The sequence below is a fragment of the Haplochromis burtoni genome, unplaced genomic scaffold (assembly GCF_018398535.1).
Source record: "Haplochromis burtoni strain Fernald_Lab_line unplaced genomic scaffold, NCSU_Asbu1 Contig_203, whole genome shotgun sequence".
NCBI classification, from domain to species: domain Eukaryota; kingdom Metazoa; phylum Chordata; class Actinopteri; order Cichliformes; family Cichlidae; genus Haplochromis; species Haplochromis burtoni.
This window is the reverse complement of record NW_024582564.1, coordinates 330,631-357,086: the sequence shown is the minus strand read 5'-3', so window position 1 is coordinate 357,086 and position 26,456 is coordinate 330,631. Positions and strand designations below refer to the sequence as shown.

Below are 26,456 nucleotides of genomic sequence, written 5' to 3'. Positions count from 1 at the left end.
ACAACATGCATGAAGAGGATGATGTGGACAAAATACTCATTTGCCTAATAATTCTGCACTCCCTGTACAAGGTCTTCATCAGGCCCCATCTTAATCACCTTATAGTACCATATCACCTCATTAGAGCTCTTCGCTCTCAGACTGCAGGCCTACTTGTTGTTCCTAGAGTATTTAAAAGTAGAATGGGAGGGAGAGCCTTCAGTTTTCAGGCCCCTCTTCTGTGGAACCAGCTTCCAGTTTGGATTCAGGAGACAATCACCATCTCTTCGATAATGTTTGTCTCCTCTAAGATTAGGCATCAAACTTAGCTGACTGCAGCATCGGGTTTCTTTGGTTGTGTTCTGTATTAACTTGAAGCTGCGGTAAAGACACACTCATTGTTTTGGTTGCAGAGTAGCACAGCTACAGGTGAGCAGGTCCAAGATTTTAAAATTACATTTTTGTCAGTTTACTCCTTTTAATTAACCATAAAGACTTTATAATACCGTTTTATTTAATTCAGTTAAGTTAGGCATTTATTAATGCTATGCAAAAGTAATGAGGATTTTAGCATTTTAGGCTACAGTGCTAAACGAAAAATTAGTAGAAATAACATAATATATAAATAAATCAGTGACTGTAAAAATAAATAACTGGATACCTAGAGTTGTTTCCTGTGATAGAGGGGGCTAATCGTGTAAGACAAGCTATATAGAAATGATCATTGGCCTATTTTCATACGACATGGACTTAAACAGTGACGAATACCAGGAATGAGCCAGATGTTTGTCAGTGCAGATGTGGACACTCACTCTCTCAGAGTTTTGACCACGGTGGATCGAGCCGGGCCTCTCAGGGAGTCCATGATGAGAATACAAGGCCTGAAAGAGAGAACACACGATTGTGTGAGCGAGGGCTCGCTCTGCTCTTTGCTTCAGCGGGGCAGCGGCGCCCTCTGCAGGTGGAGGAGCAGCAGTGCGTGCACTCACTGTTTGCAAAGGCTCGGTTTGGTTGTCAGGCTCGAGGCGTCGGAGCCGAGACCATCTTCAGCCACAGTCCCGTCCTCGCTGCACTCGTCCTGCACAGACACAGAACTCATTGAGTACACACACGCACACACACACACACACACACGGAGAGGCGGGACAGGAAACAATCAATGAAGGCTGAAGCACCTGACAGGAGCTCTGGTCATCGGAGAAGGTGTAGGGGTCGTCGTCCACTTTTCCTGAACCGTAGCACATACTGATTCTGTGCAATCCGCCTAGAAATCGCAGAAACCAATCAACAGATTATTAAACAGAAGAAAACTTGAATACAAACTTTCATCAAACCCTCAGCAGGGTGAGAAGGGTGTGATGAAGATGCCTCCGTGAGGCAAACTCCCTGCTACGCCGTTGTGTGCAACATGTAGCTTTGTTTTCATTAAATGCCTCTCGAGAGCCGAACGTTTCAAACTTCACCACATTCTGGTGTATTAAGTAAGTTTAACTACCCCGTGTTTCTCTGAAACTCCCTTACTGAACCACTGGTCAGAGCCCCGGTGCTCGACTCACTCGTGTATTGTTGCTCGCCGTTGACCTGGCCGTTCCCTGACATTGCAGAGGGCTCTTGCTGCCCACCCTCCGTGAATGCAGGGCTTTCAGTAGCGAGTTCGCCATCAGTCAGATCGTCCAAGGACCCCTCCGGAGCTCCTCCGGGTGAAAGCTGCTCCGAGGAGCTGTCCAGCCCGTCTCTGTCCGGAGACAGAGGCCGGCAGTGGTCCGGGATGTTCTCCTCAGACTCCGCGGTGAGGGTGGCGGGAAACAGGCTGTGGTACAGCGGGTTCTGCTCAAGCACCGGACGGTCAAGGCCCGGGAAGCAGATAACGGCCAGGTACCAGTGCGCTCTGAGGAAATAGAAACAGAGCTTCCGTCATTCAGCATTTCAACGGCTTCACAGGACCAAAGCTTCCCATGAAAAACAGCCGAGTACAGATCCAGACACTCACGACTCATTGATAGGAACGAAAATAAAATCCTTCTGGAATAGATCAACATGTCGAGTCCACGTCTTTACCCTGTTGTGCTTCCTTTTCTGGATTCTGGGAAACCAAAAGAAGTCAGGTTTAGGAGTCAAACCGTCAGACAATTATCTTTAAAAACATCCGGTGCAGGCAGAGGCGACACTCACGGCAGGTTTGTTGTGTCCGGGGCGTTCCTGCGCTCTCTCTGGTTCAGCCGTTTGTAGAAGAAAGAGCTGAACACATGGATTCTTTGTGCATCTTCTTTTTTTAACTTCTCTAAAACTAAATATCTAAACAGGACAGGAAGAAAATGTCACCGAAAATGATCTCAGCCTTAAAAAACAAAAAAACAAAACAAAAAAACAAACAAAAAAACCCCCAGAATGATCTTGAGTATAGACGACATGAAAACTTACTTTAAATAAAAGTCTATGATAACATCGTTAAGGAATTCCCCATCATTAAGGCAGTGCAGGTCTTCATTAGTGACGGTTATTCCACCTTTGGCTGGAGGAGGAGGGTACACCATTAACCTGCAACACAGAGATGAGGGTAACAGCAGCACCATCGACAGGGCAAACAGTTAAACGACTCCTGATACTGAAAAGTAAACGTGACGCTGTGATTTAAACTGCAGGATTAGTTTTGAATTGAACAGGTCAACAAGCCCTGCAGGGGGCAGCAGAGGTGCTCACTTGATGATTGGTCCGGAGAAGGTGGGCTGCAGGTCGGTCATGTCGTCTTCATCATCTTCAAAGAAGGCGCTGGTCTGCTGTCGGGTAGCCATCCGCGTGCGCACAGGCATGCTGACGGATGCTACGGGGGAGACCTGTGAAGCCTTGGTTACTGGGGAGGAGGCGGGGGTGAGTTTGGGTGGGGTGTGTACCGGTGTCACCTGCAGAGAGCAAAGAAGAGAAGAAAGAAAAAAAATAAAATAAAAGGTAGCGCAATATTTAAAAAAAAAAGAAAAGAAAAAAAAGAAATCTGGCTTTTAATCTTAAACTGTTTGACCAGCTGCAGTCACTGTGGTATAACAATACCACATAAATATGACCATATAGATAAATTGATTATGGCTTTATATATAAAAACACGCCATAATCAATTTATTTTTCAGCCCTGGAGGTGGATAGTGGATATGAGTCATCAGGCGTTAGGGATGGGTACCGGTATCCGGTGCAGTTATGGCACCAGTTCTGACATAAACGGTAGTAACCAGACCGAAAAGCAGCGCACATTTCGGTGCTTTATTTCGGTGTTTTTTTCCCCCTGAGATGTCATACAATTTGAATTCTAGCCAATCATTTTACGTTTCCGAGGATAGTAGGCGGACCCAGGTACGTACGTTCTTTTAGAGCAGAGCTACAGATTAAAAATGCCCAAGGCGAAGCGGTCAAAAGTCTGGCTGTACTTCACAGCAAAAGATGCAAACTCAGCAGCCTGCAACAAGTGCTTTAAGGTGATACTGTGCAAAGGAGGTAACACCTCGAATCTGATGAAACACCTGGCGACGCATAGCGTTTTTTTAAAAGCCGAGAAATGCGCCGTATTTGATAGCTTGCTGCGAAGACCTCACACCGAGCACATCTACTGTGGTGTGGTGCCTGTTATCGGACCCGGAGTTAGCAACATCCCCCAAGAACCCGAAGAGGAGAGTCCTGGCCCCTAGCCCTGCCAGTGTAGCAGAAATGATGAGGATGATGATGCAGCAGCAGCTGTTCTTCTCTGCGTGAGTAGCTTAATGTTGTTCGTGTGTAATTTACGTTGAGTAGGCTAACCACGTTATTACATTAATGCATGTAAGGTGAACTAGCAAACACTCAGTAGTTACAGCGGCTGTCTTCTTGTTTGATGGCAGATACTCCCTTCACCCTGGCCAAAAAGGCTAAAATGACCAAAGAAAAAGTGGAAACAGTTAAACATGAGAGGTTTTTGGACAAAGTTTGTGTTCTCCATTCTTTAAGCACCGGTTCGAGCACCATTTAAGCACCGGCACCATTTCAAAAGTACCGGTTTGGTACTGGTATCGGATAAAACCTAAACGATACCCATCCCCAGAGGGCGTCCAGTTTACTGCATAAATGTAATACTGGTACATATAAATGTTAACCTCGAACATTACATAAGCCCAGTTTTGACTTTATTTTGAGATCTGCAGGTTTCCCACCTTCTCCTCCCTCTGCTTTGTTGCCTTGTTGTAGTTGACGAGTCGGATGTTGGCCTCCTCGAAGGGCAGCTTGGCAGGGAAGGGGATGAGTTTGTTGGTCCTGCCGATGTCGCCCAGGATGTCCTCCAGGATCATCTGCTCCTTCATCGGCAAGCCGTTCTCGAAGATGAGGACGATGTACTTCTCGTCCGACTCTGGCGGCGAGAAGGGGTAGCGGTCTGACTTGAGTTTACTTTGACTCAGCGTGAAGACACGTCAATGCCACGCCGCCAAGGAAACATTTGTGTACTCACCGTCTCCTGTGCAGTCGTACCACTGGCCTCCCTTCTCCTTGGACATGTTGAGCTGAGTGCGCAGGCGCTGGCACTCCTGCGGGGTCGTCTGGAAGAACAAGACGGGAAGTTTCCGCACGTTGCACCACTCGCAGCTGATCAGCTCCGACGCCTGAAGGCACACTTTCTCTACAGTGCCGCGCTCTGAGCCTGAAGGTGGACAAATGGACACATTTCAGGAAAACAAACAAAAAAAACAAACAGGGACGCCATGAGGGTGCGTTTGCGTAAACAACAACTTTATTTTCATGTTTGCTGAAGCTCAGAGTTTCTGTCCTCCACATGTTTTCATCGGTTTATAAAAGAGATCACAGGTTCATTTAAGTGTTATTAATTATTAGGAAATGTACACCAAACACCTGCCCCTGACACCCTGCGGGCTTCCTCCACCCTGATGTCATGTGATTTATTTAATCATTTATCCGATCAGTGGCAGTGTGCTGCAGTGTGCTGCAGTTTCAGGGGGTTTTTTTCCTCCCTAGTAACAGCTCTGATCTCTGCTGACGAGCACAAAGAGGAAACTGCACAGCTGCATTTCTCTGAAGCAATGTTCAGCGTCCATCATCATCTTCCTCCTCTCTGCGAGTTATTTAATGCCATCATTAGTGCGGCTTCATACCTTCGGTCTCCAGCTGGATGTGCTCGATGGAAAACTGAGGAGACAAAAGAACAAGACAGACTAATTTATTCTCACCGGACTCAGGATTCGATCAGTTTTTAAATTTGAGGCTTAAATCTCAGGTTTTAAAACATTTTTATTTTTACATTGTACATCGGTAGAGGCTAATCCTACGCTTGAAGCCACTGAGGTGTTCGATGGCAGGGGTGACGCGATGCCACCGTTATGAATTTTCTTGTCACAGTCCAATAACTCCAGCCGTACTTATCGCATCTGTTTAACATCTTTATTGCATTCCATCGGTTGTTTTAGTTATTCAAACTTTCTTTATCCAACATCATTTATCATAAAAATCACAACAGTGCAGCGGTCACAAACTGTTTGTTTCTTCTGACCAATAACACCTGACACCAATTACCCGTGTCTACCTTAAATGCAGTTCCATAAACACGCCATACCTTAACACACAAAAAGTGACCCCTAGCGTCACACATAAGGTAACACCACAAAAAATGGCTACTACAATTACGGCACATCTAATTAAATCTGTTTAATTAATCTGCCAGAAGTCTAAATGTGTCATCTTATTTATTATTTATTTATTTATTTATTTACCAGCAGATTTGTCTACTGTAGATCCTTATAACTCTAATACAAATTCAGTCATTTTTCACATATCAGCAGTTTGTCTTGCTGCTGGTAAGTGTTTGAAACTCTTCTTAGAATACTAACATCATAAAAGATCATTTAATGAAAAATAGACCCCTTCATCCCCCACCACTGATTTTTTTGTGGTTTGTATAATAGCTTACACTACAAAAATCATACTCTGAAAATCATCCAAGTTAAAGTCCCTGAGAGAACACAGAAGTGGAGTGAAAGTATAAACACACTCAAGTTCTGTGTAAAAACTGCAATCGAATTAATTTCTCTTCATCAGGATTTAATTATCCTAAGCTAACCCCGAGGTTCCCCTGTGTGCTCACATGAAAGGGGTGGCACTGCAGCATCCCAATCACAGTTACGGGTAAGTGGCTGTTTTCACAAATAACGTGAAACTGCACTATGAGAGAACATGTAACACTGAAAGCAACAAATGCTGCTGCAGTAGTGTGAGTGAGAGGGACATCGAGAGGGACATGCTAAAGGTGCATGCTTAAGCTCTTTGGTCAGTAAGACTGGAAAGACGTCACTAGCTGTTTCTGCGTCCAAATTCTGCTTCAGGTCCCAAAGTCAAACAAACACTGCAGCATCACTGACAGTTACAGACGGTCTACTTTCTTTCATCTGTAATAAAGTGATCAGTGTGGCTGCTCTACCAGGTGCAGCAATAAAGTTCAACATCCAGACATTTATGAAAACAGAATTTATGAAATTTAATGGAGTTAGAAGTTAGCTTCCTAGTTTCCACCTAAACATATTAGATACAAGTTCTGAGTTTCTGACTCAGAGATTTCTGACAAAATTTAAACGTTCAGCTCTGCTATCACTTCCAATATAAATGAAGACAGAAAACTAAACAGCAGTGACGTTTGTAGGGTTACTGAAGTTGGGCTAGCTCATATATAATGCTGTGCTATGTGGTGGATAGCTACACAGCTGTGGTTAACATAATATAAACACATTTAAGCTGGAGGATGAACGCTAACCCTTTTCCACTCGATAAAAGTTAACGTGAGTGTTCTCGGTGGTCAGGGACAAATGCAATCACATGGCAGGATGCTGTAAACGGACCAAACGTCAGCCAGGAGAACAACTGAGATAATCCATCCACAATACGACGTTAGTCATTCATATACTGCTGCATGGGCTGGGCTGTAGTTACATCATAAGGTTTTAAAAACTGAGCTTTAAAACGTGCTGCCGATGAATAGTGGTAATAAAAACAGAGGCCGACGGTGATCACTGAAGCTGTAAGCTGACAGACTTCCCAACATCTCAAAAATTTGACTAAATCAGCGTTAGAAGAAAAGTGTTTCATTTTCATTTCGTTTCAAAGGTCTGACATTCAATAATACAAATAAAAACCAGCATTAAAGTGCAGGCTTAGAGAATGTCAGCAGGAGCAAAGAGCTGGTTTAGGATCAGGTATTAATGCTCATAGGAACAACTAAACTGTTTGCAGCCAATTGGAAAAGATCAAATAGTAAAGCTGCATCTCGGAGTTCTACTTCTTATTGATCGTGAGGGAAATGCAAAGACATCAGACGCTTCACGCCCTCCTGCTCTCTACACACAGATCCGAGGGATCTTCTGGGAATGGTGATGCTATTTTCTGGAGAATTGATTGGTCATTAAGAAAGTGAATACATGGGCCTTAAATGGAAAGCACTCTGGTTGATATGACCTTTGAAAAGGCACTCTGATGTTTTCTCCAGTGAATCATCAGAAAACACACAAAAGCATCTTAATTACCGAAGCTCGTTCGTGTTCCTCTACGTCACAGACGTGGCGCAGGTTTAGACTGTGACTCTAAGTGGGTGAAAATTGACTTGGATGCAGTTTTTAAAGCTTAAATGTGTTTTTTCCAGCCCTGAAAGCTTCTGTACTCAGAGGGCTCAAAACGTGAGAAAAATGATTAAGAAGCACCAAATCTGAGACCCACCCTCTGTGAATCTTAACTCTGAAAATCTTCAAATCCTGCACGGTTTCATCAATCAAACCAAAGGTGGTGTGCTGACACAAATCAGCTGATCCTGATCCCGAGACTGAAAACTGCATTTCTATAAAAACTGGAGAGACTCACGACGACGGGCTTCGTCACCATCCTGCGTAGAGATCCCACTCTTACGCTCCGACACTCCAGGATGATGCTGTCGCACAGGCTGGACTCAAATTTGGGTTTCTTCGTCCTCGGTGAGAACTGCTCGGGAGGTTGATTCCCAAACTGTGGAGGAAAAGAAGGAAAAGCATCAGTTATCTGCGGTGAAGCTACAGGAGGAATCGGACGAGCCCCAAAAACATCCCACCACGTCTCACCTGATCTTTCATCCGCGCTCGCCGAGGTATCGTGATCTTCGTGCTCACCATTTCTTCAAAGAAGTCCAGGTTCACCTCCTCCTGCTCTGCGACGCTCTTCACTGCCGCTTCCACCCTGCCTCCGGAGGGCGCCGGAGAGGAGTGAGCGGAGTCGGCGGGTCGAGGGGAAACGCTGTCCAGTCTGTTGACGCTTCCTGTGCTGGCGTTGTCGGCCTCTTCCTCCTCCTCATCACTGGACAGGACGACTGAGGGGAACATCAAACCCTGTTAAACGTCTCTCCGCTGGCTCATTTTCAGCTTTGTGCCTGAAGTGAGCGGAAACCTTTCAACCACACGACATTACTCATATGTGCAAAAAGCAAACCACACAAATCTGGACCTGCATGAGGAGTGATGTAGATTTTCAGGTTGTGTCTTTTCAAACACGGCAGAACTAGAAGCACATAATTTTTCTAGCTTTTTAAAAATGCATTTCCACTGGTGGAATAATTACTGTACATTCTTGCTATAAGCCTTTAAAATGTCAGCTCGGTCTCTCAGCGTCTCCGGTTGATACGAAGCCTCCGATGTTTGAGCTCTGTGCAGCTCCAGCAGCTCCACAGCAGCCAAACACGTGGACAAACAAAATGACTACGAATCTCATCCCTCGATGAACTTTAACTCTGAGAATCGTCAAATCCTGCACGGCTTCATTAAACAAACCGAAGGTGGTGTGCAGACATGAATCGGCTAATCCCGATCGGTCACCAGGCGAAAACTGCATTTCTGTAAAAACTGGAGACACTCTCGACGACGGGCTTCAAGCACGAAGACAAACAGCTACTGAAAATAAGTCTGAGAGCTTTCAATCACCGAGTTTCTATCAAACTAAAAATATGAGAGACGTGGAATCAACTTCAGGACAGGCAGTTAAAGTAAAAGCCCAGAACATCTCATTTAATCAATCAAAAGGACGCCTTATCCCAGTATGATAAACTGTGCAAAACCCAAAAGTAAACAGGAAGCAAGTCGACAAATTAATCCGTTTTTCCATCCTGAGCCCCCAAAAATGTGGAACTTCTAGGGGAAGTCTTTTAAAGCTTCTATCTCGGAGAGGAAAAAAAGGAAAGGTACTGCGAGAGCCGGGGTCCACCCTGGACAGGAACCCAGCCTCAGAGCCGGGGAGAACCCACATGCAAACACAGAAATACTGGCTGTGTACTGCTGAACTTTAAACCACCATCATGTGATCAAAAACACGAATACGGGATCAGGAAGTGCTCACTCGGGCTGGACGTCTTACTGAGAAGAGAACACAGCTTCAGCTTATGTATAGATTATAAAATCATTTCACTTGCTCCAGCGTCGCACAAACTGAATCCATCAAAAGCAGAAAAGCCCTCTTAAATTAAAGAGACTACTTGTTAATCTCATTTTACTGTACTTACTTATTTGCAGTTACTTATTAAATATTTTTTACACTTTCTCATCAACATCAGCCACAAAGTGATGCACGACGAGTGAATTCATCATCTCCACACTCGGCTTTACCTAGAAGCTCGATGAAAAGCTCGGATGCTTTACTCACTAGGATCGTTCAGTTCGTGCTGCTGTGCCGCCGTCGCCGTCCTCGTAGCTTTGGGTGGGTTTCTGGCCGCGCAGCAGCTCGACGTCCCTGCTAACAGGGGTGTCCTCCCGTTGTTCAGAGGCAGCAGGGTCCCCCTGGTGGTCGCGAGCCGTGTGGACAGGGCGTCCCCGCGGGGAACCCTTGCGGTCACGACCGGTTTGTAAAAGTTTTGCTGCAGGCTGTTTGGTCCAGAGGAGGGCTGGGATCTGATGGAGGGCCGCAGGGCCGGGGTGGGCAGCGTAGTCTGCTGGCACGGCGGCGTCGATAGATTGTTCCCACAGTTCTGACACTTGCTGCTGTCGTTACTCGGTTTGTTGCACTTCACACACATCCTCGAGCAGACGGTCGACCGGAGAGGCTGCCGACATAAAACACTCGTTAGAGAGGTGATAAAAGGTTTTGTTCTGGTCACTACAACAATCTGAAAGTTACAAGCAGATGATTTAATTACAGATTTTCTTCTTTATTCCACTGAAGACACGAGTCTGTATGAGTGAGAATTAATGAAATTGTTTCAGCTCAAACTACAAGTTAAACGGGATCAGAGGGAAGAAGGTGGACAAAACTTAAAGAGGCTAAAAAAATAAAGTTATGTGCAGCAGAAGCAAGCAGTGAACATAACATGGAATCAGATATGGTGACCTTACTAGGAAAAACTGTTTATTTACCCATTCAGGAATCTGAGTCAGCATCTTAAACCAATATTTACTTTACAACTCCTGTGACACATAACAGCTGCCAAGCTCAGCCTCTTAAAGCTTTTTTTCACACATGTACTCCGACCTTTAACCGCCAAGACTAACACAGCTGCAGTTCCTTTAATGTCCACCAGAGGCTCCAGCAGGGGCCCCATAGAAATAAAGGTGTGAAAACTCACCTGTTCATTTGTGTTCAGGCTTGATGTTTAGTGGACCCGTCTAAAGGATGTGTTGCTGGAGCCTTTTGAAATACTTTTACTGTGCAGTTAGCAGTACTAACAGACTGTCTAAGACACCTGTACTCCAGATTTGGTTTAGTGCTTTCAAAACTGACCAAACACCACATTAAATAATTTGTCTTGATTCAACTGAATCATCCAGGTCTGGAAATGTTGATTCATATGGACGTAGTGTTTGGTCCTCAGACTGAGGATGAGTGACAAAATGTTTTTTCCCCACTGAAAATGATAAAACAAACCCCTCATACATGCAATCACCTCTGTTACCGTTGGGTGGTGTCGATTTTTGTCCCCACAGTCGATTATTTCACAGCCAAAAGTCTGATTTCTAGTTTAAATGATTGTGTTGCAGTCCCTTCTGTGTGCATGAAGCTTCAGCTGGGCAGCAAACTGTACAGTCATCACTTTCACAACATAGTTGACGCATTATTATTTAAAAATAAATAAATCACAGATTTTAAATGAATGAATTCATCTAACGTCTTCCACACGGGATGGATAAACTCTGCATTTGTTCCCCAGCTCTTCACTCTGTTAGTTTAGACCGTGGCGAATATCCACTTCCTGCCAAACATCCATCTGTTTGTCTCTGACTGTTTGCCGAGTGTTGGGTTCCCTCACCTCTGCTGCTTTGACCTGCGAAGAAAAGCTGCATCCCTCCAGCGGTTTCCTCTTCTGCTGGACACGACGTTTTATGTTCATGGTCTCCTCCTCTGTAAGATGAACACATAAAAGGATTAACAGGTGGCATCAATCTGAAAACCTTCCTGGACAAAGACGAGGCAGCGTGTGTGCAGTCTGGGAGGCGAAACCCAAGGCGAACTAGTGCAGCGGGCACGAGCTGCTGCGTACTAACAGTCTCACATGATCTTATTAGGTGAGACTGGAGAAGTGTACATTTTTAAGTGGAAATGCTCGGTGCGCTCACAGGTGTCCAAATATTGATTCATAGCGTTTTATTATGAGCAGTGAAACATGCCTCAGCACATAAGGAAATTCTTTTATTCTCTCTGAGCTCCTTTAATCACTTTAACTGGCAAAATTAAAACTACTGATAAGAAAACCTTCCTCTCCAAGGTCACACTTTATTTTGAAAATATCTTTTGCAAAATAACCCAATGGCCTTCAGAGCCTGGCATTTATTAGCTCAGCAAATGTTTTTCTAAGTTTCCTGCATCTGCCGGGAGCTTGGAGGATTAATGTGGGAGGCCTCGGGTCTCCTCCTCCTCGTCCTCTGGCAGGAACAAGGAGGAGGCTGAGCCCAGATCTGTAGCCCTGCAGACGCTGCTGGCTGTCACACTCAGCGAGCACACACACGCAGCCCGCTTACACAAACGTTACACAAATACAGACACCGAGTAGCACTCATCTTACGCACACAGATGCCGAACACATCACACACACTTTTCTCTGCAGGCAACGGGAACACAGCGTGCCTGTCGAAACTCAACACCAGCCAACTGCCTGTAATCGCCAGCAGCCTGATCTCGGGAAAGTCTTTAAAAACATGCAGTGCGATGCGCTCAGTGTGCTGTGAGGTTACCTGGCATCTCTGGGCAGGTGAGGACAATGTTGTCTACCTCGAGAGTTTGCTGTGTGGTGGAGAAGTCGTTTCTGCAGGAGAAGGGGACCAAAAAAACAAAACAAAACATAAATACTTTGGTAACCTCTGGCAAAGCTGGCAGTTCATGTTCTCAGCAAATCCAGATCTTCACTCTGACTTTCAGACATTTTTTTTTTTCTGTAAATTGAGAAACTTTAAAAATAATCTTGATCGTGGTGGAGACACCGCAGGCTAAATAATTAACAGGCTGAACACTGAGAGGCTTAACCGGGCTTAAAATAAACACAAACCTCTCACGGAGACTGATGGTGTCTGAAGCTAAAAATCACAAGAAACAGATGCTGGCATAAAAAGTAAGTCATTTATGAAGCAATTAATGATAAATATTTACTGATTCCAGGTTTTCTGATGAGAGCACTTACAAAGAGTCTGTTGTACAACTTTGCAAACGGAACGGTTTGGCACTCTGGCTGAAGAAAATTCGTTTTAGGTGTTTGATAGGATATTTATGATGGAGACCGAGCACTAGAGGCATGCAAGTAAAGCTTCCAGAGCCGTTTACATTTGATTTTGTCCCAGTATCTTTGGATGGGACTGAAGTTCTTCATTTTCCCCTCTCATAACCATCCAACAGTCAACAAAAGGCTCCAAGAACTAAACATCTTAGAAATATGCCGAGTTTAATAAGTGCTTCTTCAATGTGCATAATTTCTCCGATCATCAGCTTCACAGGGGTCCAATTTTTTTAATTTTATACATATATGGGGAGTGTGACACGACCGCTGTAGCTGGTAGCACTTTTAAATGGAATTATGTGACAAAGTAATTCCAACACAGTGAAAAACAGACCATCCAGCAAGTTTGGCTTTCAGTCTGGTATTTTATGGAGGTTGAGATCCTTCTTCATTCAGAAAAACCTCAACACTTCACACCGTTAATGAAACAATAACTGTGAAAAACATGCCCTGAGTAACTTTCCTGGAAAGAGTGTTTCCATCAAACAGTCATGAAACTCAAGCAAAGCAAAAACTGACAAAATGTGCTGAGCACAAAAACAAACAAAAAACCTTTAGAAACAAATGAGAGGATCAACGATCCAGGGCCATGAAATGAGCTCCGGTTAGTTCGGATCAAAGCCTTACCTTTCCTTCAAATCAAGGCTGCTTGAAGATGAAAATCAAGAGAGAAAAACATCTCACTAATGCAATCAAGTCCTGCACTGTAATTCATTTTCTGCAGCTGCAGTTCAATTAAACTTATTTCTCTGCAGCACACTTCCTTTTACACACAGGAAGACTATAAAAGGAACCCGAGCACATCTCTTAGATTCAAATTACTTTCATCTACTGTCAAGAATATCTCATGCTTATCAAGCATCAGCTTAGTTTTATCTAGTTAAGGAACATTTACGCAGCCTGTTTCCCAACAGTGGAATTATAGGGATGTAAAAGCTAAACGGTGGTTTTTCAGAATGACTCCAGTAAGAAGCAGCACTCACTCTGAGGCCGGTAACACGATTCCTGAAGTCATAGCTCAAGCAAATTTCACACATAAACAGCAGTATCGAGCGTGCAGGAGACGTTCGTGATGTGTTTATGGGACCTCGGAGGCGTCCATGCATCCTTTCGATGCAGAGGAGCAGCGGCTGTACTCTGAGCCCCCCGCTGACCAAGTGTCCAGACACCCTTCAAAGAAAACTCTGGAGGGTGCTTGTATCCACGGTTCGTGACGACGGGTGAGGGTGGGAAACAACTAAACTGAGAGCTTGGCTTTCATGCTCCACCACCACAGAGAGGTATAGCATCCACATCAGCGCAGATGCTGCAAAAATCTCCTGCTCCCTCCTCTAATCACAAACAAGACCCCGAGATACTTAAACTCCTCTGGCTGAGCCAGCAGCTCCCTCACACTGGGCACTTTTCCGTGGCATCATTTGCCGATGCTCCTCCCAGCCACATCGCTCTCAGCTACAAAGTGAAGCCAAGAGAACTTCATCATCCACAAAAGACCAGAACCGCTCCATCACTGGGCTGCACCAGGAAATTCTGTCACACAGAAGTTATGACCAGAGTCACCGACCAGAGGCAATGTAGAACGAGTCTGAGCCTGTCGGCATCAAAGCAAACCGAGGACTCGTTGTAGCTGCGCAAGAATCAAACATCACGTCACCACAGGCCTGATGCCGCACACTACCACAGCACCCCCCACAGGACACACTCAGGGACGCAGTCCAAAGCCTTCTCTGTATGAAGCGCTCTGAGTGCTCAGGTACAGTAGAAAATGTCTACATCCATTATTTTATTGCTACAGTAATTGAGTGACATGTATGCACATATACAAGAAGACTGCAAAAGGGAGCAGCTATCATCCAGGTGAAACCACTTCACGCAAGTCGAGTTGCCCGAGATTCACAGAATTTACAGAAAAAGTAAAAATGTTGTGTTAAATATCGTTGTCTGGACGATAAAGGTCTTATATCAGGATATGAGATTTGTCATATCGCACAGCCCTATCTCCAAGTAAGCCAGAAAGAAAAAAAAAAAAAAAAAGGAGAAAAATAAAAAACAAATCTGCAGTTTTACAAGAAGTTGCTCGGACTGGCTCTGTCTCACCTTTGGACTGGTTTCCTTATTGCGGAGGGCAGTTGTGCGTGCTGAAAGTGGCGCCCTTGTATAAAAATTCCTTGTGAAGGTGCAGACGTTAGGCGTGTGGGTCCGTTGGACATGGACGGCACCACGACTGTGAGAGGGCCCTCACTGCAGGAGAGACAGAAAGAACACATTAACCCTTTAACACAAAGACAGACACAAAACACGAATTCACTCTGAAAATATTTTTACCCACATTCAGCCCCAAAGATTCTTTAGTGTGCCTGTAGTTTTAAGTAATGAGACTAGGGCTGGGCGATATGGCCTAAAATCAATATCACGATAAATTGAGCAGTTAACCTCGATAACGATAAATGGACGATAACCACCCCAAGTGCCAAAAAAAACAAACGTTTTTTGTTTTTTTTTTCATTTGATGGGGCTGTGGCAGGCAGCATAGTTCCTCCAGTTATTTTGATAATATTATTCCCCCTAGACCTATTCATTGCAATTATATTATTACCACTTTAAAGGACTGTAAAATGTCACTGAAAATAAATGAAGACAATAGTAGTAAGTACTTTTAGTGGTTAAGATTTATTAACTGAACAAAATAAAAAGTGTAGGATACAATATGTAACCATGCTCTCTAAAAAATGTGTATCCCTTGTAAACAAAATAGTTTAATAATAAATATGTTTCACATTGGCTATTCACAAAGTAAACAATGATTGTGCAAATGTAATGCCATCATGGACAAAGGCCTATCTCTGCTAAGGCCTTGAGGTACTATAACTTGTAAACAAATAATGTCACAAACACAAATGTCAATTGAACACAGAAAAAACTATAATAAATACTAAGCACTGCCATGTGACTAGTGAAAACTATAAACTCTTAAACAAAAACTTGTGCTGCAGGTGGTGGAAGAGGTTGGTTGTGTTACCTTGACTTGACGCAACAGTCTTTTTGCAGAGTTTACATTTAACAATTTTTTGATCAATATCATCCTTGTTGAATCCAAAATGTTGCCAAACGATTGATGATGCATTTTTTTTGTTAACAAGCGTCTCCTCTTCCTCCTCCACCAGCTCTACCTCCGTCGCTGCTGCTTCAACATTTAAATCGTCCTCCATTTGTTCACCCGTGTCTCGTCTTGTTATGCTGGGCTTACACTGTGCGATTTTTGGCCCATTTTGAGCCAATTTTTGAGTCGTGCGACCGTTTTGGCGATCGGCCCGATTTTGGCCTTCATCGTGCGTCATGCATCGTATAGTATACGTGGGGTAACGAGAAGCGATTGACACCTCACGACGAGCTCCCGATCATCAATCGCTTGGTCGCGAGGATTCACGACCGTCGTGAGGGTGTCACCGCAGTTTGTCACACTGCGCACGCGCAAACACAAATGTCAGCGAAAAAGACGGCGCAGCACGACAGTGCAGCGTGTGATCTGGACACAAGCGACGGAGGCACAACTTGTAGAACTTTGGAAAGCTCATCCGAGCCTTTTCGATGTGGCCTCACAAAATGATCACGACCACAACAACCGTGAAAATAGTTGGATCTACACTGCTGCTCAATCACAGCTGCCTGATCAATGTTTTTCATTAGCAATTTAGCAAAGTTGATGGTGGTGGTGTGTCTGTGTGAGTGAAAGACAGAGAGAGAGCGAGCGACAGAATTTCTGTTATAACCTTCATTTTATGGACGCACAGTGTGAGCACTCAGGTCGCATCAGAGCATCGGGCCGTATAGTGTGAGACCCTGCATCGTGACCTATGAACTTCTAACCCCTGCGAGTCAATCGTACAGTTTGAGCAGGAGCTGAATCGCGCGACTGAAAAAAATCGCACAGTGTCTGCCCAGCTTAACAGGTAGTAGAGTCATGTGACTCCACCCCGTCAAGTCTGTAACGTAGCACAGCGTCTTAAAGGGACATGAACATCGCCAACCTGCACATGCCTTTTCTTTTTTTTTTTTAAATACCGAATTTACCGACATGGGCAAAATGACGTCGATGAGAGTCATAAATTTCGGTAACGATAAATTTTTGATATATCGCCCAGCCCTAAATGAGACCATAATACAACTGAACATATTATATAAATAAACAGTAACCAGGCAACAAGTGAAGTCAACAACTGTAGTTCTGCTAACAGCCACCTGAGGCTCCACAAGCATCCAACTTTACATGTTTACAGCCCACTACAAGAAACTATTTTAGCCATTATTCACATCACACCAGCTGCCAAAGGGGTTAATTCTATGTTAATGACACACTTATACTTTATTAAGGCTTACAGTCTATCACTGAGGCCTGACTTCATTTCAGAGAATTCAAACCACTGACATGGTCCTTATTAATCAGACTTTGTGCAGTTTGAGACTTTGAGCCTTTTTAAGGGATTTATGGATGCAGGTTTATAACAAACCAAGCTACAATCATCTGATAACCTAATACTCCGCCCTCTGTTGTGGTCACTTCTGACTCCATTGCCTGCAAACACAGAGCTTATACAAACAGCACGCAGCATACCTGAGCCTTTTAGGTGCCAGCCTGGTCAGAGGCTTCATGTGATTATTTGTCCGGTTTTCATACGTCCTCAAGGAATCCGAGGGAGTGAAGTGCCTAAGAGTGGGAGACTGGAGAGAGGAGACGTATATTATTATTATTACAAAAAAAAAAAAAAAAAAAAAAAAAAAAAAAAGGGAAGCCAGCAATTTGAGACAAAACAAGATAAACAGTCAGCCTACAGACAAACCAGTAAACCTTAAAGTTTTGCACTTTTGTGAAACCCAATGCAACAAATTTCCTGCCACTGAGAATTACATCACTCGCTTCCAGATCTGAAATGTGAAGCAACACGGAAGTGCCTTTAAACTGCATTCTTTCTAACGACCAGTAGGGGACAGCAACTCTGGGTTCAGGAAGTTCACCTGTATAGAAGTGTATGGGAAAACCACCCAACATCTCACTTCATTTCTGAGATCAGTAAACAGTCTTCTGATCAGTGCATGATCCAAGCTGCTAGTTTCAAATCTTACTGAATACAGGATAAATATTATTTTGTAAATAAAACGCACCACCAACCAACCGGGTGGATTTGTCAGTATTTTACTGACAAATAGTGCCACAGATAGTGCTGAAGACACTGAAATTTAGAATACAGTTGTGGCAAATCTTTTGAACCTTTTAGTACAAATCTGTGTTCCCAGTCATTTTTTTTTTTAGCAAAAATCAGTCATTTTTCTTAATTTCAATTTTCTTAATGTTCCCTTTTAGCATTTTGGATTCCTGGTCAGAAAAAAAACATTTAAAATGACATCAACAGCAGTTTTAAACTGATTAACAGACAGTGATGCATTTAATTATGATTTCCTGCATTTTCAACCTCATAGGCTTCATTTAGTTTTGAAACGGGCATAAATGAGCGCTGTTGTAATGAAGACAATGTTACACACAAGTCTCGAAAATTAAAAAACATCCAGTTGACTGCAAGCTCATCCTCGAGAGAATCACTACAGGCCAACGCCCACCAAGAGCTCACATTTTCCCCAACAACATCATCATCAGCTGCCCTTAAAATCGACTCCCACGACGCCCCGGCAGCCTGAGCTCATAGCTCGCCGGAGTCCTTCGGGTGCCACGCCGGGCGTGGCATCTGGCATTGTCTGCTCCGACTGCAGGACTGATCGAAGAGCACCACGGCCCGCTGGGAGTCCACGCCACCGGCGGGTGGGAGTCAGGAAATGCGACGGGGAGAAGAGAGAGAGAGAGCGAGGGGTAGCTTACCTTTTTCCCCTCAGGGGAGCTCAGTGGCTGCCGGTCCATGTCCTCCACACTCACCACACTCCCACTGAGAGGAAAAGAGGACATGATGAAAAGCATGTTTATTCTCGGCTTTAACATATTTTAACACTCAGCCTGTCAAAGGCTGTTCAATGTGTCTGTGTGGGTATAAAATAACACGTTTGCACTTTAATGGGGACAAAGTGGGTTGTAGGGTTTGACCGATATATTTTCATTACTCCACCATTTGTATTCCTTCATTTTAGCACAGACTGAGCAGAGATAATTAAGAGGCAGACAGAAAATTTATTAGAAGCTATTTAAAAAAAAAAAAAAAGTTTAATCAATGAAAATCTGAAAACATGAGCTTGTTCCAATTTGACGCTTTTGTTCTTTTTAATTTGGGCTACGTCCACACTAATGCGTTTTCAAACAAAAACGCATAGTTTTCTCTCGTTTTGGCCTCCCGTCCACACTGAGACGGCGTTTTACCTGAAGGAAAACGCTCTCCAAAACTGATACATTTGATCAAATGTATCAGTTTTCGAGAGTGGACGCACAACTCTGTGAAAACAACTGAAAACGCTAGTGTGGACGAAAACGCTGTTTTCAAATCTATCCGGGCTAGTGTGGACGTAGCCTTGGTGGCTATGTCAATTCTTCCAGGTGTAATCCAACCTGCAACTAACATTTCACCATTTTTTTATTTATTACATTTTTAATTTTAAATGGGTGTGTTGTTTTAGGTTGTGGACCTCAACTTTAGACAAGTGATCTCAACACTAAAGGCTGAGTTTATTTTTACTAGATATGCCAACTAATAATAAATGAATAGAAACTGTTTTTATATCTGGGATGAGATTTGATTTCTGAATCAGCATAGATAACTTTAAAAAGAAGGAACTTTTAAATAAAACTCAAACTCAAATTGTTAGAGCAAGCAGCAATTTTAGATCAAATCTCAGTCCCAGGGATGGGCGTATGATCCCTCAGATGCAGACAGATGGGACTTTTGGCACCCAGTTTGGTTTTCAAATTTGACTAACAAATTTTTCTTCTTTTGCATGCAAAGTGCAAAAAAAAGGCACAAAATGAACCAAATGTAATCTCAAAACCATGATGGTGGTTTAGTAGAAAACCAAGTCTTGTATGGAGATCCACAGGAAGCTGCCCCCCCCCCCAAAAAAAATAAAATAAATTTGCCCCATGCCTCCCAGAGGGTCGGCTGGTAAACTAGTCAAAAAATTAACATTTTAGCCGCTGCTATGTTGGTTTTTGGAGCCAGAGGTGACTCTGTTTTGAAGTCAGTCACAAATTTTTAGGCACTTTAACATTCAGGACCCGCTTTACTGTCCCATTCTTCTTGTTGGTGCTTATGTATTTGTGCCAACTCCCATTCTACCTGCCATCTAACAAGGACTTTGTAGTTTAGCTTAACTCCTAAAATGACACTAAAGAGGAATGCTTCATGTTCCTCTTTAGCGTTAGGACAGTATATAGTATACATGGCGGCTGTCTTGTTTTTGGACTACTGGGCATTCAGATTAAGACATTAAAAGAACATCTGCTTGGGTTTTAGAACATTAAACAATTATTAAATAGAAATTAATCATCAGTTGCTTTGATGTCCTGCTTTTTACATTCCTATTATTGGAAGCCTTTACAAATCTGCGACCCATCCTGGTTGCTGATGTTTAATATTAGCCAACATATCGGTCCAACCCTAGCAGGCGAGGATGTGCACGCACGCAGAGGTTTACAATAGCACACTGCTCAGGTCTGCTGCGCTAAAACACCACTGAACTCATAATCAGTGGGGAATAGGCTGCTCGTCAGCAGCAGGGATGTCACTGGGGTCTTTTTCCTGTATGTGCAGTGCAGTGCAGCGCAGCGCTGATGGTGGTGCTGAAAACGAGGGCTGGAGAAGTGCTTACTCATGTCTCCTTTCCTCTTCACAGTCACCAGAAAGAGAAAAGCTCCAGTTGTGCTTGTACCCTCCATCTCGCCTGGTCTCTGATCTATCCAGGGCTTGAATTGAATAATAAATCAGACTCATGTCAGTGCACGGAAACAAGACACAGGCATTAGCTGAAATGACCATTTACAGGATGCCCCGCAATTCACGGGCTGATCCTTTCACCTAGAAGATATGAAAAGCTTGGTAATAATCAGCAGAGACGGGAACCTGCTGCAGCGTGGCGACAACAGGAATACACTCATGTCACTGCAATGAAGTGTGATCAAACAGCAAATTTCTAATCATTTTACAGACTTAATTACTGCGTTAGCATCAATGAGAAAGTGTGACAACGATGCCAATTTGTGTCTCTAAATAAAGATTATTAAACAGATGCCAAATGTGATAACCTGTGACATGAGAGTAGAATTCATTCATTTTACGAGCAACTGGAAACTACATTCAAATCAGTGGGAATAACCTGGAAGTCCTGCAGAAGATGTCTGACATTTCCTCCAACAAACAAAACTGCTTTTAAATGTTTGTACCAAGTCTTGAAGGTTGAAGGTAAAGAGGTTTGTAGTGCGTAAAGACGTCACCGATGTCTGTGAATGTATGAATGAATGTCAGAGGCAGTTTAATGCCTCCAGCTAAGCTTTGCTGTGGATTCATCATCTCAGGATGGACCTTCAGCGGTGACTACATGTGACAGTAAACTCAGCGAGTCTGATGTGTGTTACTGACAGAAACATATGCAAGTAGTCTGTTACCTGTGACCCTAACTTGACAGGTTTCATGTGATAAAACACAGTGAGCAGCTGTCCATGCTCTGCACGGAACGGAGCTTCTTTTATGTCAGCTGCGCGTTTTTCTTCACCTTTGTGTTTGTTTTGTTAAACTCGCGCCTTCTCTCTGTCGTGCTGTGACATGCAAACTTCTTAGGAATTAATACCGTATTTTGGTGTTTGTGTGTCCCTAAACCTCCTCAAGGGAGAAAAATATTTTAAAAATTTGCATATTAGTTTGAATCACTGACCAAAAACAAAAACACCGGAGACAAATACCAACGCAAAAACATCTGCTGGATGTCGCCACAAACGCTTGACTTCCTGTTTCCCCCCCAAAATTAACCGATTTACTTTGAAGCGGATTTCAAAACCACAGCACCCAGCAGGGAATTCAAAAGGTGGAAGAATTTTACTTCAGTAAACCAGGAAAAAACGAACCTAACAGTTATTAAACAGGCTGCATTTCAGCTGATTTATTCCATCTAGGGGATCAGAAAGTGGACAAACTGATGGCATCATGTTAATGCAGGTTATCAGTCTGGCTGCAGGCCCAGCAGCTAAATAATTAGGTCCCCTCGGTTCATACAGGCATGCTTTTTTAAAGCTCTACCGCCAACAAACACTAATTCTGAGGCCACTGCCCCCCCAAGTGTCCCGCATAAAACTTGAGGCCAGGATTAGGAGAGACAAGCAGCTGAATATTTTCATCTTGTAAGGAAAAACACTGCTCTATTTTTAGTGACTTATCCATTTTATGGGTCTTTTTAAATGACTAGGGGGGAAAAAAAGAAGCTAAAATTCAAATGCACATATTACATTACTCTTCCAGAGCTCCCCTGCCTCAGCTGCCTCTCATCTAGTTCAATCCTGCACAAACCTAATTGAGCCTGTTCCTATCTCTTCCAGCTAATAGAGACGACCCCGCACACACACTCTGCAAGCTTCACATTGGCTCCGTCTCCCAGCTTCATAAATCACAACAAATGCCCCAGAAAACAGGGAGTCGAGGCCGTTTCAATTCTTTGAGGTTTACTCCGCTCATTTATCTGGACTACAGGGGGTCTAACAGTAGATTTCCTGAAGGACAAATCCACGATAGAGGGTTGGGAAGCATCTTTGTCACACAGGAATTATCCAAACAGATGTTTGAGCAGCTGACAGCTTATTATCAATCATAAATGAGCTCAGAGGGACCCTCCTCCCCCCATAATAAACACCCAGTTCATTCACCTGAAACACTTCAAGCACACTCCTGAAATCGGTTTCTACAGATCCACAGCATGACATCAAATCCTGGCCTGCAGCTTCAGGGTTACAATGCTTGCAATTCCTCTACTAAGATTGAGATTTTTTTAAGAACATGACATTTCCCAGATTAAGCAGGAAGGGAGGGAATATTATTCTGATCTTGATTTAAAAAGCCAGGTGGGGTATCGATGCTAACAACTCTATTTTCCTACGTTTACCTGTATTTAGTATTTGTGTTAATTTTTATTTCATTTTGAGTTTGTTTTCAGGCCAGTTGGGCTTCAGTTGATGCCTGCAGATTTTCTCTTTTCAGTTTAGATTTTTTTTTGTTTCTGTGCTAGTTTTAGTCTTTTAAATTACAATATAGGCTATATTTGTATTTAAATAAAAAAAGAATTACAACAGTTTGTGGGGTAGTTAACTCACAGTCTCAAAAAGCTGCACTAACAGAGATTAAAACTAAAGCTGTTTTTAGTGTAAACAAATGTCTTTGCACTGATCTGAGCACTTTTAAACTTTTTGTTCTACTTCTGCAGCACTTTCTGGATTTCCCATCTGTCAACAGATGCATACCCCAACTCCATTGTTCAGTTGCACAAAAAGCAGGTCAGGGTTTCCACCTGCTTTTAAAAACGCCACCCTGCCCCATCTAAATGTACCCCCAGCAGGTCGCAGTTAAAAGACTGAAAAACTAACTCAATACAGAAAGACCTGAGAAGCTGCATGAAGGTCCAAGATGAGATAAGAATGAACTGGGAGTCATGAAGGCCCAATCTTAACTTATCTGCAGCCTTCAACATCTCTGGCCATTCCAAACTCACTGACAGATTACAGAACTGGTTTGGCATCTCTGACATTTTTTCCCCCATCATACTAGTGAAAAAATAAAATAAAATAAAATAAAAATTCAGAACTAAAATTAAGGTTGTCATCAGCATCCCTCACATGTGAACAACACTGTTTTCCTCGTATATGTTACCCCAGGACAGTTTCAAAGACAATTTGCATCATTTCTATGCAGACAATACATAGCTGTAATTTATTGTTAATCCAAACAACCTTAAGAGACTCTCCTACCTCAATGACTGGCATTAACGACTGAACGTCTTCAAATTTACTTTTTCTCAATCCTGGCAAAACTGATGTTCTTCTGCCCCCTCGCCAACAAATCATCTACTTAGAACCTTGCTGTCATTTTTAACCAGAAATGCAAATTTAAAGCTCACATCTCAAGGCTTATCCAGTCTTTGTTTCTTAAATGAATATCACTAAAATCAGTCCTTTACTGACACCAAATAATCTGAAACTTCCAGTACACGCTTTAATTTTCTCCCATTTCGATTACTGTCTGTTTGACATGCATCTCTCAGTCCTCCTTAGCTCATCTTCAACTGGTCCTTAACACTGTAGCTCGGCTACTAACAAGAACTAAACAATTATTTTATAGGTTAGCTTCGCTTTATTCTTTTGTCCATTGTCTACGGCTTTTGTTCTAGTGTGTGTGTGTGTATATATATATATATCTAACAATGACTGAAACACTGATAATTTACATATATTTGTTAAATATATTTTTAATCCAAACCAAAGCACTTTTTAGCTGAGAGTTTTAAATCATGCTACACAAAATAAAGTTATTATTATATGTTTGTTGTTCCTTGACAGAGTTCTTGAAATGAAATCATTTAAAAACAAATGATCTGGTTTAAATACCATTTTTGGCTCAAGCTTAAATGAACTTGCCACATTGTTTATGGGAGTTTGACTGAGGATTCAGAGAAGAGCTAAAGATGAGCGACGTTAATCATCTTATTTTAATCACTGTTGGAAGCCAGTTGAGTTTGATTTTTGACTGATTGCAAAGCTTTAATCGAAACAGTAATAAGGTTTTCCCTGTAAACAGAAAATGTTGCTGCCTCCCAAAGATAAAGGAAAATCACCAGCAGGGTGCTTTTTGACCTCATTTACTTCAAAACAAGGCCTTTTTTGTTCATCAACGTCCCCAAAAGCTGGAAAATCCACTTTTTTCAGCACATATTTCTGTTTAACAAAAAGGTAGCTCAGACCAACTGCGCTTGCAGGTGTAATATCCCAAGCCCAGTAAAACATGACCAATCAGCCCCTGAATGCCCACGAGCCAAGAAAAACAATGCCCCAAGCCTGCGGGACTAAAATGTGATTTTTGGCTTTTATGAAATGTTCTCCTAACTCTCAACAATCGACCAAAATAAACTTGCTACCGAATCAGTCTGAATTTTATTATTCATTAATGTAATTATCCCTTTTAAACCTCAGTCTTTTCAATGAGAAAAAGATAACAGCAAACCTCATGGGCCATATGTAACATACTGGATGGGCTGAACAATACATAAATAAATGCCCCCAATAATAACAACAAAAAGATATACGTTTTATTTTTTGTTCCAGGGTAAAAAAAAAAAAAAAAAGAAAAGAAAAGAAAAAAGGGCTGCTTCATGAGGAGACAGCTAAACTGCTCGGCACCACCTTCAGATAAAATCTGTTTTGTGTGGTTTTCAGAAAGCCGGTGAGCAAGGCATTAACCGACATATGTAAACCACCTGGCTGTGAGTGACGGGAGCCCTTCAGAGTTCAATTTTCAATCTGAATTTAAGCTGAAGGGCAGAGAGAAAGCACGGTGGGTTAATGTTTACATTTTTTTAATGTTACAGTTAGCATGCTAACATCTTGGGCTGGTGTTACCCTGCTAGGTTGGGCGCTGCGTGTGTCATTTTCGCCGCTTTTCTGTGTGTCACTCGGGTGTTTTTGAATCTTTCTCCTGTTGTATTAACGTGTTGTTAGAGCTAGCTGCCAAGCAGAGACAGGAAGGCCTGTCGCTGAACACTGCAAACCCAGCTAACGTCAGCGCTAACGAGGGGGTCGCTAGCTCAGACTGTGCAAGCCCAGAGTCCAGTAAAGCCCGCAGAACTGAACCGAACCGGACCGGACTGCACGTGTCTCAACTTCCCCCTCTGGGCCCCGAAGTGTGTTTGTGCCCGCGGCCTCGCAGCGCTCAGTTCAACCCCGTGTGTGAGGATAAATGTGTTTTAACAGCGAGCTAATGCTAGCCATAACTCGCTGGTGTTCCACACGTAATTTGGACCGATGGTGTTCAACGCCAGAGCGGCCAGAACCTGCCTCTGTGTGTGGGTAAAAAAGCTGCTGGGCGGCCGGAGCACGGAGCAGAGTGTCACGGCTTACCTTCAAAGAAAAAGCTCTTATTGTGGGCCATGTTTAGTCCATGATCCTCCTCGGATGATAGTGTTGCTCATCAGCGCACTCAATAGAGCAGATATGTAGCTGCCTACGATCAGCTCGGAGTTCAGGCTGCAGAAATTCACCTCGGTGCCGGAAGTGTGCGTAAATGCTTTCAAAATAAAATATTCTAAACAAAATGGAATATAGTCACCACGGTGTACTAGGTATAAATAAATACACGATTCCGTAAAAAGGATGCGAATTTCACAAAAAACAACTTTTGTTTCTGTGGAAAAAAAAACCTCACATCATTCAAGCTTAAAGTTGTAAATTTACAGAATAAAAAAGAAATTCACGAGAAAACACGAGAAAAGTTCTTTTAAATTAAAAAAAGTTAAAGAAGTACATTTAGCAGAAAAAAATACATATTTATGAGATAACATTAATTTTTTTTAAATCAGTTTTGTAAATTTACAAAAAAGTGCCAAAGTTATGACAAAAAAAATTAGAATAAATTTGTAAATTTAGAAGATAAAAACTGTAAAATTCAGCAGGAAAACACTAACAATTTGTACGATTAAAGCTGTAAATTTACAATAAAACAAAAACAAACAAACCCCAAAACATTTAGGGTTATTGAGGACAAACGGTGTAATTTTACAATGAAAACATTACATT

The 26,456-nt window shown here is 42.8% G+C and overlaps 1 protein-coding gene across 2 annotated transcripts in view; it reads right to left on the bottom strand.

Annotated features, from left to right (window-relative positions):
- Positions 1-25,944, bottom strand: part of senp6a (SUMO specific peptidase 6a) — a 29,113-nt gene extending 3,169 nt beyond the window's left edge. Inside the window, exons 1-21 of one of the 2 annotated variants that reach the window (XM_042226251.1) lie at positions 25,782-25,944; positions 20,504-20,597; positions 18,573-18,636; positions 17,316-17,422; positions 14,801-14,944; positions 12,168-12,238; positions 11,246-11,337; positions 9,649-10,045; positions 8,082-8,326; positions 7,849-7,989; positions 5,103-5,136; positions 4,445-4,633; positions 4,152-4,345; positions 2,680-2,879; positions 2,401-2,517; positions 2,152-2,274; positions 1,970-2,062; positions 1,536-1,867; positions 1,155-1,243; positions 969-1,057; positions 792-860 (exon numbers count right to left, since the gene is read on the bottom strand). In XM_042226251.1, coding sequence (XP_042082185.1) covers positions 792-860; positions 969-1,057; positions 1,155-1,243; positions 1,536-1,867; positions 1,970-2,062; positions 2,152-2,274; positions 2,401-2,517; positions 2,680-2,879; positions 4,152-4,345; positions 4,445-4,633; positions 5,103-5,136; positions 7,849-7,989; positions 8,082-8,326; positions 9,649-10,045; positions 11,246-11,337; positions 12,168-12,238; positions 14,801-14,944; positions 17,316-17,422; positions 18,573-18,636; positions 20,504-20,597; positions 25,782-25,812 — 2,915 coding nt within the window. In that variant the 5' untranslated portion in view covers positions 25,813-25,944. The remainder of the gene's footprint in view (positions 1-791; positions 861-968; positions 1,058-1,154; positions 1,244-1,535; positions 1,868-1,969; positions 2,063-2,151; positions 2,275-2,400; positions 2,518-2,679; positions 2,880-4,151; positions 4,346-4,444; positions 4,634-5,102; positions 5,137-7,848; positions 7,990-8,081; positions 8,327-9,648; positions 10,046-11,245; positions 11,338-12,167; positions 12,239-14,800; positions 14,945-17,315; positions 17,423-18,572; positions 18,637-20,503; positions 20,598-25,781) is intronic. The other variant, XM_042226252.1, reaches the window with a different exon arrangement.
- Between the last annotated feature and the right edge of the window lie 512 nt (positions 25,945-26,456).